Below are 16,232 nucleotides of genomic sequence, written 5' to 3'. Positions count from 1 at the left end.
GGACCCGGGTGAAGCACAGGTAGAATTTCATTCCAAAGACAAGCAGGAGAGGAGATCAAATGAAGACTCAGGAGCCAGAGGCTGTGGTGAAAACCTACTAGCTCAAAGAGGCCAAGAAAGCACCCAGCTGACCTTCCTACTCCACTGTCAGCCCTCAAGGAAAAAGCTTCCTTTTCTCCACACACTCATAAACACCCTTCAACTCAAAGTCCCTCCTTTCTCTTGCTTATGTTTACTCTCTGTCGGCTGGTTACTTGGCTCTGCCTTGATCTAGGTTGACCTTATTTAGCCCGTGGATCAAGGTGTATGGTAAGACTGTGCCACACTACAGTTACTTGTTTACAGTAAACAGAAAGTTCTAGAATCAAAGGCTGAGCCACAATTATTGACAGATTCTTCCAGTTCACAATCTCAGAGTTCAAAATGTGATTAGATATCCTGCAACAGGAAACTGTTTAAGCAGGGCAGTTAAATAATCAGCTTTTGTTTCTTACATGGTGGGTCTTACTGACCCCATTAGATGGCATTCAGACTCTGGCGTCCGAAAGAGTGTACTGTGCTCGCACAGTGTGAACTGATTTTTGAGACTCGGAAAGGCATGTGTCCAGCATACTCACTTGTGACTTAGTGCCCACTTGTGCCAATGACATTGGGCCAAAAAAGTGACTTTTACCCATAAGTCTGTCCTTTAAATGGCTAGCATCTTCAGCTAGGGTTGGGTATAAATACATACAGCTTTTGTCTATCCAAACATTAATTTTTCCATTTTTGCACCCTTTTAAAAAAAACATACTGTTTAGGATTTGGCTTTTCCTTTCCCTTCACTTAAATCCCAGGGTTTCATATGCCAGGAGCCACGCCCACCTAAGAAACTGCCTAAGCAGGAAATTTGTCCTGCGCGGCGCGCTGTCCTGACGTAGCCGTGCGCAGGCGCAGTTCCGGACTCAGAGGCGTGTTCTTCTCGTTAAAGTTCCTAGTTGCCAGCCGGTTTTTCATTCTACTTGCTCCAGCGGCCGCGTCTGGGCTGTTGCTCTGTTTCAGTCCCGGGTCACTCACTGTGCACGCACGCCGCCTCTCGCGACAAACTCATGGCAGAGCGCGGGGAACTCGATCTGACGGGCGCCAAGCAGAACACCGGCGTGTGGCTGGTCAAGGTGAGATGCGAGCCCCTCGGGGCGTTTTCGAAAGTTCTGGGTCCGCCCTTCCCCGGCCACCGCTGTTCCGAGAAGTGGGTCGCCGTTGCGTCCGTTTGCAGGTTGGAGAACTTAGTTTAGCTGACGCTGGGCGTCTTTCAGGCCGTCTCTCAAGTTCATTCGCCCACCATGGAGCTCTCTTTACCGCTAAGACCCAGTCTACCTGATGTTCCCCGAATGAGCAGTAAATTTTACCCCAGGCCGGAAAAGGAAAGTCCGGTTTTTTGTTTTTTTTTTTTTTTTAAAGTAAGGTTAACTTTAGTCATGAATGTGTATAAATTAGCTGAACAGATATTCCGTACAGTTTTCTGGACCACAAAGTGGAACTGGTCTCTGTGTACTTTTGTTGTTTGGTTTTGAAACAGAATCTCCCTCTTTACCCTTGGCTGGCCTGGAACCCTCCATGTGTACTTCCACCGCTTTACACTGGTTCCCTGACTTGGTAATTCTATTGCAGCCTTCGAAAGACCTGGAAGTTTTGAATTCCAAGAGAAGTTGTTGACGTAGTGTTTTTAAAGAGCAGGTTTAGGTTTCTTTCAGCTAACCATCAAATGTTTTAAATGGTCATGAGGCAGGCTTTGTTTGCCCCAGTGGTCTCCATCTATTTGGGTTACTTTTTTATATGGAATGGGGGACTATTAACTCTGGGGAATCTCGTTTTAAAAAGCCATATTTAAATGGGTCGTCAGTGTTTCCCAAACTTGGTTTATAAATGATTTATCTTTATAATGAATGCCAATGTTTTAAGTACATGGCTGAGTTCTCATCAAGACAAAGTGTTTCTTTCTGTCCATTTCTCTGAAACAGCTTTCATTTGCCAGTACAGCAGACCGTGTTAAGTTCTTCAAACCCCTTAAAAGTGTCTAGTGATTCTTTGTGCCTGTGTCTGGTGTTGATTGCCCATACCTCCAAGTCACATTCTTTGCACTCTGATTAGTGTTTGGCACATATTACTTTTCCAATGTGTGATGAATATAAGAAATTGAGAAGGCTGTATGTCAGAGAGACACAAACTAAAGTGAGTGGGGGTTAGTCTTGTCAATTTCATCAGATTAAGAGCCTAAGTGATGAGTGAAGTACACCTCTGGGTGTGTTTGTGGTGCTGTTTCTGGAGGCAAAGTAGGTCATGAGGGCTATGATCTAATTAAGGGATTAGTTACTCCTTAGGTGGGTTTATAATATGGCTTCTCTGGAGAGTAGAGAAAGGTAGTGAGGTGGGGCCTAGTTGGAAGAGGTAGCTACTGTGGTATGTTCTTAGGGCTTCCCTGGCCCTGTCTGTATCGCCTCTATCGTGGCCATCGTGATAAGAGATGCCATGCTCCTTGCTTTTCCCACCGTGATGGAAACAGATACCCAGGGCAAAATCTTAAAGTCTGATTAATACAGCAAAGGGCTGTAAGTGACAGGAGAAAAGAAAGCCTACTCTCTTCCTTTCCTCTCACTTCCTTCTCTCCCTCCCTCCTCCTCTTCCTTTCTGTAGTTCAGGCTGGCCTGGAACTCACTGTGTAGCCCAGGGTGGCCTTAAACTCAGGACCATCCTCCCACCTCAGTGTGCCTTAGAGCACCTGTGCTTCTTGTGTATGTATGTTAGATAAATGCACAAATAGATAGCTTAGGTGAAGCGGAGATACCGTGTGGTCACTGCTGTGGTGCTGCGTCCCTTTAGTCTGAGTACTTGAGGGGTTAGCCTTTGAGTCAGGGGGATGTAGTAAGACCCAGAAGCCAGAAGAACCAGCTCCCCTGGTACCACAGTTTTAGCTGGTTATGGGCTGCCATGTGGGTGCTGGGTATTGAGCCCGGGTCCTCTGGAAGAGCAGCCAGTGCTTTTAATGCTGAGCCATCTCTCCAGCCCCTATCAAACTTAAATAGCACAACCATATGGTATTTTGAGATACACTGTCCACAGTCTTACCTAGCTTTATTTTTGAATTGTGTCACTAGCCCTAGATTCAGTTTTCATACGTGCAGATGAGAGAGAGTATACTTCAGTTTGAAGAGTGAGGAGATGAATTTTGAATGTCTACAAGGTGTCTTGACAGAATTGTCTCCTCCACCCTCTTTTCCAGCCTCAGGCATATCATTTGACTCCTTTGGTAGTCCAGTAGTTAATATGATGAACGTACACAGAATTGAATACATACAGTCAGTCTTTTTCACTCCTTTTTTAAAGAAGTAACTGTAGTGAAGATACTGCCTCCCCTCCCCCATAATCTTGTAGCTTGTCTGTCCTTGTCTCCCTGGCAGCCCTGACACCTGGGTCTCAGTTCCCTTAGTTCTCAGAAGTAGTGCTGACAGCTGGCACTCAATGGCTATTTACTCCCTACAACACATACACTTTGTGTTTTATTAAAAGTCTCTTTGCTTCTCATAACAGGATAGCTTAAAGGTAGGTACTGATTGCAAGGTCTAAATGATTTTTGTGAAGAATGTGTTTTTCCTTCTTAGAATTTAACCCTGGTTACTTCTGTATCTGGTTTTAGACACGGTATTTTTTATGGTTAAGAACAAAGTCCCTTGAGGTAGCATGGCTTTGAATCCTGCTCTAACATTTACTAATTGTATAACCTCAAGGAAGGTACATCATCTGTAAAATGTTTTGCTTTATTTTAGGTTCCTAAATATTTGTCCCAGCAGTGGGCAAAAGCCCCTGGAAGAGGTGAAGTTGGGAAGCTGAGGATTGCCAAGTAAGTTACTTATATATGTATATAAATGTAATTATATATACACACACATATAGTATATATGTATAGCATATATACTATAAGTTTTTAAAAGCTGTTGTTTTTGAAAATGTTTATAATGGCTTTTGAATGTGATTATGTTCTTAGAGAATTTATTTAGAAGGTGAAGTTACTGGGCATGTTAAAGCATGTCATGGGATAGTTATATATTCCATGAGGAGACAGGCTTGTGCATGTGTGATAGGTAGTGTGACTATAGAGCTAATTTTACTGGTGAAGCTTATTGGTAGTGAAGGAGCAGATATGGTCTCCCCATCCCCCATCTGTTTGTGGTGTGCAGAGGTGTGCTTGGGTTAGGCATACCTAGAAAGCACTTTGATGGAAGGACTTTGCCACTGTCATTGTTCCTGGTTAAAGGGCCATGGAAGGACAGAGGGAACATCTGTTTCACCTGAGACTTGAGTTCTGTTCTTTCCATACAGTCATGTTTGTTGTTCGCCCCTCTTCTAGAAGGGTACTGAACCTAGTTCTCCATGCTAAAACACATTCTGTCACCGGGCTTCATCTTTATCCTTTATCCACTCACTTCATTTGTTTGTTTAGTTTTCTTCAAGTCAAGGTTTTTCTATGTAGCTCTGGAGTCCTAGAACTTGTTCTGTATGTAGTTCAGGGTGGCCCTGAGCTCAGAGATCTGCCTGCCTCTGCCTCTGCCTCTGCTGGGATTAAAGGCATATACCACCATATCTGGCTTCATTCATTCATTTAAAAGATTATCTTATACACATGAGGTTTTTGCCAGTATGTATATCTGTGAACTAAGTGTTTGCCTGGTACTTGAAGAGATCAGAGAAGGCATCTGATCCCTTGGAACTGAAGTTATAGACAGTTGTTAACCACTGAGGGCTGGAAACTGAGCCCAGGTCATCTGGAAGAAGTCTTCCCAGCCCCCTTGTCTAGCTAGTTTTAATCTAACTCCACTTCTCTGGAAGAGCTATCATCTGTTACTAATGCCGCTGCCTTTATCAGTTAGCCTTTGTTTCATAACAAAACTTTAACAGTTTTAGTCACTTAGAACAGAAGCCGTTTTATTTGTTCACAGTTTTCTGGATTTTTCTGGTTCAGACTGACCTGGACCTTCCTGACTATCTGGCCTTGTTAGTCATTGGGTGGCCGTCTATTTCATGTTGTGGTTGAGTTCACAGCAGCAAAAGAAAAGACGGCCTACAAGTGAAAGCAGTGTGCAAGCCTGAACCTATGCCTGTTTGCTAAAGTTTTGTTGGCCAAAACCAAATTGAAGGGTTGGCAACATATTTCAACACCAAAGGATTTATTGCTGTGAAAACTTCCGTTGCACATCTGCATTGCAGCTGTCTTGACTGGCCCTCCTCGGACTTGACATGCCGTCCAGCTGCTGTCCCAGCCGTCAGGACAGTACTCTGCTGCCTCTGCCTCCTTCCCCATCTCAGCATCTTAGCCCCATTCCTCCCTCTCAGCCGTCAGTTCTCTTCTCTCTTCAAGTTTTTGTTTAAAGTGGCCCGATCTCTTCTCCTAGCCTTCAATGCCAAATGCTCAAATGTAGCCCTCCCCCAACTCTAGTTGGTAACTCTGGCCACCTCTTTCATATTCTCACTTTGGTGTCTCAAGTGCACCTCAGGCTTAGTAATTGCCTGATTCTGTCGGAAGCATCTGAGAATTCAACTTTTCAGTGGGCATTTTAAAGCTTCCTCAAGAAAGACACATGGTTCTGGAGATAGATTTATCAGCTTTCTTATTTGATGTGACATATCTTTAAGAAACTTGATACTTTTCCCCCCTAAGTTCTTTGTTGTAAATGCATTTTTAAAAGTGACAGGTTTTTTAAAATAAAGTTGTAAGAAAAAAAAAGTGACAACATTTCTCTATACCTGGCTAGCTTCCAAATGAATGAGACAGAGACCTAGATTTTTTAAAATCAAGCTTTATTGTACAGTTTCTGGGTAGTCATTGATCTGTTCTAATTCTCTAAGCTAATCTGGCTACCTCCCAGCCCAAATCCCCAAGATACTTGCATTTTGGTATTGCTCTGGCTCTCTAGGCCTTAGGTGTGCTCTTCCATGATGTCTCTAGGATCCCTCCCTTCTTCCTGGTGTATCCTCTTGTCCCCCACCCCCAGCTGGTGGAAGTCCGGATTTATTCTCTCTTCTGCTCAGCCATTTGGCTGATCAGCTTTTATTGACGAGTCAGAAAATAAATGGGGGTGTTTACACAAACTTGAAACTAGATAATTTAAATCAGCATTACAATGCCATGTCCTGAATGCAATTAGAAGGGGGGCAGAGAAATCAGCATTTGAATTTGGCAAGGATAATCTTTAAATAGTGTTCAAAAACATTTGCCTACACTTTGTCTTACTTGAAGTTCTGTCTTGAAGTTCTTTGTTTCCTGTGTGACATTGTGTGTTTATACACTGAACCCCTTGCCATCTGGTGTGATTTCACTAGTTTCTGGACAGTTATGTGTAGTCCTTGGTTTTGGGACTTTAAGCCTTAGCTTCCTCGTTTGTGAAGTATACATGCTAGTATTAATGGTTCCCAGTTCATAGGTTTATAAGACAGTAGAAGCTTGTTAAATGGCTTTGTAAACTAAAACATGTTCCTGTAAACATGTACAAAGACTGTGCCTGTTGGAGAAATGTCTGATCTCTCCTAGTGTAACAGACTGAGATATACAGGAAGGTTCGGGGAAGTCATGCAAGCCCCAAATACTGCATTGATCACTGAGATGAGATGTCAAACAGAGATTGCTATATTTCAGTTCTTCATTACCAAGCCAGGGTTAATTGATTATGGTCAGAGGGAATGTCAGTCAGGACAACTCAGAGGAATCTCAGCAAGACTGAGGCAGAGGCAACTTTCTTTCAAGCAATCAGACTTTTTATACACTTAGCAAAACAATATAATGGTGGTTGCCAGAATACAATCACGGTTGCAAGCTACATGGGACATACAAGATTAATGTCTAGGACTAATTGTTCAGCCAAGCTTCTGTATCAGTAGTTCGACCCTTTCACAGGACACACCTAAGACCACCAGAAACACGGATATTTACATTACAGTTCATGACAGTAGCAAAATTACATTTATGAAGTAGCAGGGAAGATCATTTTATGGTCATTACAGCGTGAGGGATATAGAGCTTGGCTGAAAGTCCCATAGAAGTACTGAGTACACATGTAACACATTCCCTTTTCTATAGTTAAAAAATCACCTTAATACAAAATAAAAAGTCATCTGTATTTTCCATTCACACTCTTTGGAGGTGGCGACAGTTTGGTGTGGAAGCCTCTAGATTGCATCCTGATTATTTTGGATGTGTAACATATGGGTGAGGTTTTGAAGCATCTTTGTTTATTCCACTGAATTCTCAGACTCGGTGTAGCTAATTTCAGAACATAGCACAGAACTCTAATTGTGTTGTCATTTGCTGTTGGATGGAGGCTCACTGTTTCCTTTATCTCCTCCCTTGACTATATAGCTAGTCCTGTTCCTTGGGTCTTTTTGGAAAGAAAATCCTTAGTAGAAGTAACTTGAGATCACTTGAATAAATTACATTGAGAAAGTAAACATTCCAGGATTTCCTTTTAAAAAAGGGAGGATCTTTTATCTACCAGATATGACACACAGTCTTACCTTATAGAAGATCTAGCCCTTTAATAGCACACCTGTACTAAATAGCTCCTGAGATTGCTGGAGAGATGCTTGAAAACGGCTTGCCCCACCTGGTAGACTGCATTTTTCTGTGTGTCTTGCTTATATTCCTGTCTGATGGAGTTTGTGCTGCTGTTGCTGAAGTACTAAGTTCACTCTTATGCCAAATGTCGAATGGCTGAGGAATAGCTTAGCAGTGTGTGTGACTAAGTTACCAGAGTTTCAGTTGATATCTTGCATATTATAAGTCAACTGAAGTCTCCTTTTACAGATGCTTGTTTAGAATAAAAAGAGGTGATGGTCTTACTCTTTTTGTGAGTTAGCTCACAGTGCTGACATCATGTTTCATTCTTAATGTTGCACTCAGAAGTGAGCAGGTAAATTCACACAGTGGAATAGTAGGAGCAGTGCCCATGGGGGACATTAGACATTTGAGTGATTTAGGTAAACTATTCTTCAAATACTTTTATCACTACAAGATGTATGATCAGTTATTGATTCTTAAGAGAAGTATCCCGGTTATAGTTGCTTTTGTATATGTGTTGGAGGATGTGTGGTATTGAGTTTAAAAAAAGAATAAAAGGTTTAGAAGGGCAGTGTGGTATTAGGTGTTTGGATCCACCCAGAAGTCAGGTTGGAGGTTCAATCCTAACCTTGTTACCAGCTAGCTGTGTATTTTGGGATGAGTTACTGTCTTTGTTAGGGTTTCATGACTATGAAGAGACACCGTGACTAAAGCTACTATTATAAAGGACAGCATTTAATTGGGGCTGACTTACAGCTTCAGAGGTTCAGTCCATTTTCATCAGGGCAGGAAGCATGGCAGCATCAGGCCAGCTTGGGGCTCTAGAAGGAGCTGAGAATTAAACGTCTTGATCTGAAGGCCAGCTAGGGAGAGGCCTGAGACACTCCTCACTGTCTCACTGCAGTCCTGCCCTCTTTGCACCGTGTCCCCTTTTCTTTCCAGCTCACCCTTAGCTCTTGCCCCTCCAACTAGATGTCAGTAATTTCCAGTTTGCCTGTTTAGGCTCTGACTTTGTGGTCAGCATGCTTATTTCTCCAGCAGCTTTGTGCAGTTTGCTAATTAAACAGTTTTGTTCATTGCTTGATTGTGGCTCTTTTTCTAAGCCGTCAGCCTGTAGTTTAGCTGATTGCTTTTCAGCCTCCAGGGATCTGAGAGTAGCCTGCCTCTCAGCCAGCTGCCTCACTTGTATTCTTTGGACGTTTTCTACCTGAGCACCAGGATTCTTTCTCAGCCCTTAATTCTGCTCCTTCAGCCTCTAAACCTGTCAGTGTCTGAAGCAAGCAGGTTTTTCTCACAGGTCGCTCCACTCGTTGGCCTGTGGGATGGACACGAGCAGCTGGCTGTGTATCTCCTCATCCTTCTCCAGTCCTGCAGCCTCTGACCTAATTTCATTTTCCCTTCTTCTGTGTTCACACTCGAACTTGAGAGATGTGTGCTCGTTGTTGCACTCAGCTCGGTACCTCTCCACCAAGAGTCCGAAAACGTTCTCACATTTGAGCGTCTGGTTCTTGTTGTAGTTGAGCTTTTACCAGTTCCAGTTTTTGTGGTGTTAATACCTGCAGCTTCACTTTTTTCCATGTCTTTAACTTTCTCCACTAAGTCCCTCCTTAATTCTTACAGGAGCAGTTGGAATTTTTCCTGGTTTGTTTGCTTTTCATTTAACACACTTAAGTTTTTTTCCGTATTCTTCCTTTTGTGCTCAGTTTTCAGAGCCTGATAACTGTTTATGATGTTCACATCGTACCCTTTCATCAATTAGCATAATCTGGAACTGTCCCCTCCAGGTGGAAATATGCTCAGCAGTGTGTCCATCCTTGTAAGGTGGCTGACATGAAAAGAAGCTGTGGGTTTTGGACTGTTTTCCTTTTCTTCCAGGAACTATTTCCAACTTTCTTGCTAAGGCAGAATCCAAGGGTACCAAACCATGCCAAACTCACACACGGTCTCTGCTGCTTGCCAGAGCACAGCAGCCATGCTCGCCCACTCCGCTCCTCTCGTCCAGGCATTGGGGCTGAGGTGTCAAGATGGTCCCACCGGCTGGGGTGTCCAGCCCGCTGCGCCTGGAGCAGTCCAGGCAGCCTCTCGAGTGGAGCTGGACTGCCTGGGGCAGGTTGAGGTAGCCTGGGAAACTTTGAGGGCTGGAAACCTCTGTGGCCCTGCCTCCTCAGCAGCCTCCTCAGCCCCGCCCGCCACAGCCTTACCCCCCTTTCTTATCTGTTAAGAGGGAATGTATTAATGCCTCATATTCACTTTATATGTTTAAAGTGCTTAGTTGGTAAGTCATAGCATATATCACATACCCTGTGGTGCAGGTGAACCTGTCTATACCAGATCTCCCAGGTAAAGGAGAGTGTGCTGCAGAATAGGCCAGAATAGGAAGATCTTCACAGTAAGCTGGGTCATCTCTGCCTAGACAGACACAGAAGCAGTGGGGAGGGAGAAAACAGCTGGGGTGGAGGGCAACTTTCCTCAATTTGGTTCCCATGTAATATCTGAGGAGAGTGCCGCTGTGACTCTGCTGAGTGTGGCACCTTATTTAGACAGTTGGACCTGGGCCCTTTGTGTAAATCAGTTTGAGCTGTCCTGATTCCCTCTGCACTGGGATTATTTTGTGCTTTTTGGCACCCATCATCCCACCTGAGTTTACAGTCTGCTTTAGCTTCTTTAATTTTAGTCACCATTGTGTCTCGGAGCGCTCCGTCTGCTGTGTGCTGCATTTTACCTAGAATCTTGAGTACTATACTTACATGTCTTTCCAGAGACGCTTGATTTCTAGCTCTATTTCTTAATAGAGTTAACATCTGAAATCATTTGGGACCTATTAATAATAAATGTCTGCAGATAAATTAATGAGATAAGAATGGAATGAACTCAGAATAAGCTTGCACTACCGACAGCATTTGGATTGGTACAAACTGTTGGAAAGACAGTGTTTGTGCATCTGTACATAGAGCAACACACACAGCACACCCATTACACAGCATTTATTGCTGCTCACAAAGTGGAGTTGCACATCACTGTTCCCTGGGAGGCACTTACTAGCTTGGCATTGTTTTTAGTTTTTATTGCTACCGCCCCAGACAGACACGGGCGCAGAGAGTGAGGCAGGCATGACTGACTCAGCTGAGGACTGGGATGGTAGAGGATGGAAGACAGTATTCATGCCTTCATCCCAGCAGTCTCGGCAGCCTCCAGGAGTTTATCCCACGAACCACGTCAGTGATTAAAGGTGGATAAGCAAGGATAGTCTCAGTCCTTAGTGCGGATTTCGTAAATATACTGGGCACAGTTTTTAATTGTTGAAGTCCTTAAGACTTCAGTCAGGTTTTCTACTTGTTTCAGTATTGTTTTATAACAAAATGATCCAGTTTAGATCTTAGATTGCATTCTTTTATTGTGTATTTTTTATTTTTCTTCATTCAATCTAGACTATCTTGAACCCATTTCTTGGAACTTTGTAATGTATAAACTTCAATGTTGTTGATATCTACAAGGCAGTGATCTTACTGAGTATGCGTCTGATGGTTCTTCATGATTAGATTTGAGTCATAGATCCTGGGCAAGAGGCTAGCAGAGGGCAGCTGGGTATTTTCTGGTGCTCTAGAGGGATTTGCATGTTTGCATTTTGTTCTGTTTCAGGTGGTATTAATTTGACCATTTGATTACATTTAAGTTTCTTCATTCTAAAGTTCCCCTCAATCTGTTAGGTTTCCATTGTGTCTTCTTCAGAGATGCTTTCTTGTGCTGCTGGGGGTCTCTAAGACATGTTTCAGGGGCCTTGCTATCCAGATGCCCTTTCTTCTGCTGCACACTTCCAGCTAAGCCCTTCCTTTATGGAGATAACCTTTCTGTCTGTCTGTCTGTTTTGACACCTTGCCCGAGTATATCCTTCAACCCTAAGCACATCAGCTTTACTCCATTTGGATTATGACGTTGCCATCCAGCCCTCCTTAGCTATCATTCTTGGTTTTCCATAATGGCTTTTGAGCTTAATTGTTCAGGCAGCAGAAGCCCTCCAGTGTAGTTGATGGCTTCGTAGTATTTGGTTGGTTTTCTTAATTAGGAAAAGATAGAAGTTTACTGTTTATCAGTGACCTTTTTGTGCCAGATCCAAAAAATATTTTGAAAGTGAAGAACAAAAACATGATTTTTTTTTTTTTTTTTGGTGTGTGTGGAGGGGGGGTTGTCTTGAGGCAAGGTTTCTCTGTGTAACAGAGCCCTAGCTGTTCTGGACTTACTTTGTAGACCAGGCTGAAATCCGCTTGCCTTTGCCTCTTTAGTGCTGAGATTAAAGGTCTTTGCCACCACACCTGGCTTTTTCTTTTCTTTTTTAAAGCAAGAGGAGTAAGTGGAAGTGGAGGTAGTGTTGTGGGTGTTAGGAAATGGCTAAGGAAAGAGGAAGAGCGAATATGTATAGCATTTTGATAAGCTCTGAAGGTCGGCCAGATGTTGACCTCATTGCTTTCTGGACTTAAAGTGTTTGGTGTTGTCCATCCTGGCCACTGGTCTTTAGACAAAAGATAGTTTTAATGTGGAACAATAAAGTCTTGTTTACTCATTAACACATACAAAGGCAAAGGTGTATGTATTTACCTTTTTAAAAAGTTAGCTTTTCAACAATAAGCTTTTGCTTCCTGTGAAGTTAACCTGTCGGAGCTCACTAATCTGTCCTCATTCTAGCCAAGTTACTGCTCTAATTATGTAAAAAGGAAAGTACCCTCCCCTCCTGTGTTCCCTAATTGCATCTGGGTGATTTTCTAGTTTTCCAGACTGGAAATGTCAATGTGATCTTTAATCCACCCTTTTTCACTTGCTACCCACCTCCAGTCATTTCCTCTTCTATCAGTTCTGAGGCTTAACAACTCACGTGGGCTCCATTTGCCACCACTGGGATCAAACCCACACTCTTTCTCTGGGACTCTTGTATTCACCTCTGTTTAATCCAGTAAACATTATAGAGTGATTTTCTTCTTAGTTAGGGTTTTACTGCTGTGAGGAGACACTATGACCATGGCAAGTCTTATAAAGGAAAATATTTTATTGGGTCTGGCTTACAACTGACAGGTCTAATCCATGACCGTCGTGTGGAGAAGCATGGTGGCATGCAGGCTGGTATGGTGATGGAGAGGTAGCTGAGAGCTCTGTATCTAGAAGAGACAGTGAACCACTAACCTTGTTTGAGCTTCTGAGACCTCAAAGTTCACCCCCAGTGACACACTTCTGATAACAAAGTCACACCACCTAATAGTGCCACTTCCTATGGGCCTGTTGGGACCCTTTTCCAAACCATCACATTCTACACCCTGACACCCTGTTTAAAAGTCTAAATTCTCTCTGAGATTTATGGCAATCTCTTGACTGCAATCCCCTATAAGATTAAAATAAAAAACCAGGTCATGTACTGACATTTAATGGGACAGGAAATCCATTACCATTCCAAAACAGAGGGAAGGGAGCACAGTGAGGGAATATTGGACTAAAGCAAGAATGAAAACCAGCTGAGCAAACTCCAGACTGCATCTCCATGTCTGAGTCAAAGTGTTCTTGATCTCCAACTCCCTCCAGCTTGGTTGACTGTATGTACCACACTTCTTTCTCCTGCCCTGGTTCTATTTCCTATTAGCAGCTTTGCATGGCAGGTACCCCAAACGCTGGCATCTCTAGCATCTAGCAACACAATCCAGGCTTTACCTTCACAGCCTCACAATAGTCTTTCTAGTCTTACATTGGGGAGCTTCCCCACAGACACCTGGCCTCAGCAGTTTTCCTTAGCCATGGAGGAAGATTCTATGACCCCTTTTTTCTATCTTTGACTCTAAAGCCCTCAACTTCTGTTTGCTGGAGTTGGAATATGGACCCACTTGTTCAAATACATTTTTACCAGCTTTCTGTTCTCCATAGTTTCCTTTGGTGCCTAAACTTGGCTGCCCTGGAACTTGCTTTGTAGGCCATGCTGGCCTTGCACTCTGAAATCTGCCTGCCTCTGCCTCCCCAGTGCTGGGATTAAAGATGAGAGCCCAAGTTTGGCCCCAAGCTGTTCTTAATTCCTTCTCACAAGTTAGAAGCTGACCTGGGTGAGGTCTGGCTCTGAAGTCACCGCTCCCTTTATTCCATTTAACATCAGGATTTTCTTTAATCTCTTTTTCTCCTTGAACATGAGACGCTCCCTCCATGTCACTTTCTGGCGCCCCCTTTCTCCTCAGATCATACATTTGTTAATTTTCCTTGCTTAGCTTGCTCCTTTTCCTTATAGATCTGCATATGGTTAGCCACTAATAACCACACGACAGAGTCAGCACTGGGGTGTTTTGAAATCTCCTCTGCAAAGGCAGTTAATCCAAAACTCCTCAATTTGGCCTCAGATAGATGTTTTGGACAAGGGCAGAAAGCAGCCACATTCTTCACTAGAATATCAAGAACAGTCTCTAGGCCACATCCTATCATTCATCTCCTCGGAAAGCTCTTGAGCTAGGTCCCACAAATCACCACACTTACAACATTCAACTGCTTTTCTAACCTAAAGACCATATTCCTCCAAACAAAAGCATGGTCAGGCCAATTACAGCAACCTCCCAGTCGCTGGTACCAACTTCTGTCTTAGGGTCACTTGCCGTGAAGAGACACTGTGACCTGGGCAGCTCTTATAAAGGAAAGTATTTAATTGGGGCTGACTTACTGGGGTTTCAGGGATTTACTCCATTATCATGACTCGGAGCATGGTGGCATCTCTTCTGAGCTCTCTGGGCACTAGGCATGTATGAAGTAGTTACACGTACTTAAATGCAAGCAAGACACTTAACTACAGAAATTAAATCTTAAAATAAGATTTTGCTAGGTCAATGAAATCTTTTCAGAAAGGAAGTAGTAAAATGGGCACTTACTACTGCAGGCTGAAATTCTTAGAGATAGTAAGAATTATAAGATCATTATTTAGTTACTAATTAGAGGTTTTAATAGTGTTATACAAGTTCATAAATTAAACACATAGGTTACTCTAATAGGATTACAGATAGGAGTAAAAGATAGACATTAATTGAATTAAGTTTAATACAACAAGAATGGCCATGTCTTTAGATTTTTATTTCTATTTGAAAGTAATATGCAATCTAAGTAATGTTAAATATCTCTTCTTTTTTAGGAATCAAGGAAGGACTGAGGTAAGACTTATATGAAACATTTATTGAGCTCCTGAGCTGTGCATGGTGGGGTATTCCTGCAATTCCTGCACTTTCCAGGGAGGGGTGGTTGGGTACATCAAGAGATCAAGAGCCTCCTCTGCTGCATAGCACGTCCCAGGCCAGCCTGGGCCACCTCAGACCCTATTCCCAAAGATGAGCAGCAACAGCCAAACCAGAGTGAGAGTCTAGTTATTTGTAGCAGTTGTTTTCATTGTGGAAAAGTCCAGTTGAGACGAATGTCTGATGGTCATGAGTACATACGGTGCAAGTGCTACGTGAGGAATGAAAGGACTCACTTTGAAGATGCTCAGCACTGTGAAACAGTGCACTTTATACTTCTCTGGGGCAGAGACATTTGGTGTAGAATATGAACCACTGAGTTTAATTCATACTGTGTATACAGGACTATCATAGTAGCTGTACAGTCAATAATTCATACTGTGTATATGGGACTATCATAGTAGCTGTATAGTTAATAAATCATGATCTTCCCATCTAGTTGGAAAACAATTGATTTTTATAAATATTTTTAATATAACAGTTCTTTAGGGGAGAGATGACATATGGTATAGATCATACTTTTTTAAAAAAAAGATTTATTAATTAATTTATTTATTATTTCATGTATATGAGTACACTGTATATGTCTTCAGACACAGCAGAAGAGGGTGCCAGATCTCATTATAGATGGTTATGAGCCACCATGTGGTTGCTGGGATTTGAACTCAGGACCTCTGGAAAAGCAGTCAGTGCTCTTAACCACTGAGCCATCTCTCCAGCCCTAGATCATACTTTTATACTATACTATATTATTGAAATTACTTTTAAATGGCATATTTAAAGTATTTAAAAATGGATACTATATATTCATACAGTAGCTGTTAAGCATAAAAATGGCGTTTATTTCTGTGCATTGACTGTGTTCCTTACCCTTTTGATGTACAGTTGATTTTTCAGTTTTAAAATACTCAATTAGTTTTTTGTCTATATGCCAAGCACATATTAGGTCTTAGGGATGTATCATTAAAAAAGTAACTTCAGTCTTGTTCTGAAAAGACTTTTTGAGCCACAGACCAGAAAAGATACTGGTAGACAGGCTTCATCATTCTAACACATGGGGGTAAACCTTTTGTTTATGACATTTAAGAAATAAATGATTAAGAAACTCACACCTTTAAGAAGGTTTTAAAAAATAACTCATTCAAAATGTTTGTATAGATAGATTGAATATAAATGTCTGTTTTTAATAAGCTTTAGTTAATTTGGCCTTTAGGTATCATTTACTTTGAACGAAGATCTTGCAAATATTCATGATATCGGTGGGAAACCAGCTTCAGTCAGTGCTCCAAGAGAACATCCGTTTGTCTTGCAAAGTGTTGGAGGACAGACATTAACAGTGTTTACTGAGAGCTCCTCAGGTAAGGGGAACAGAATTATGCCCTGTGATTCCAGTGTATGTTTAGACTTTC

General features: G+C 42.4%; 1 protein-coding gene across 1 annotated transcript in view; it reads left to right on the top strand.

Annotated features, from left to right (window-relative positions):
- The first annotated feature begins 971 nt into the window (after nt 1–971).
- GTF2F2 (general transcription factor IIF subunit 2) overlaps nt 972–16,232 on the top strand; it is a 96,161-nt gene continuing 80,900 nt past the window's right edge. The window contains exons 1-4 of the mRNA XM_080916700.1: nt 972–1,154; nt 3,804–3,877; nt 14,724–14,742; nt 16,037–16,181. Of these exons, the coding sequence (XP_080772826.1) occupies nt 1,089–1,154; nt 3,804–3,877; nt 14,724–14,742; nt 16,037–16,181 (304 nt within the window). The 5' untranslated portion in view covers nt 972–1,088. The remainder of the gene's footprint in view (nt 1,155–3,803; nt 3,878–14,723; nt 14,743–16,036; nt 16,182–16,232) is intronic.

The sequence above is a fragment of the Micromys minutus genome (genome assembly GCF_963924665.1).
Source record: "Micromys minutus genome assembly, chromosome: 5".
NCBI lineage: Eukaryota > Metazoa > Chordata > Mammalia > Rodentia > Muridae > Micromys > Micromys minutus.
Note: the sequence above shows the minus strand (reverse complement) of the source record. Positions and strands in the feature narration are given on the sequence as shown.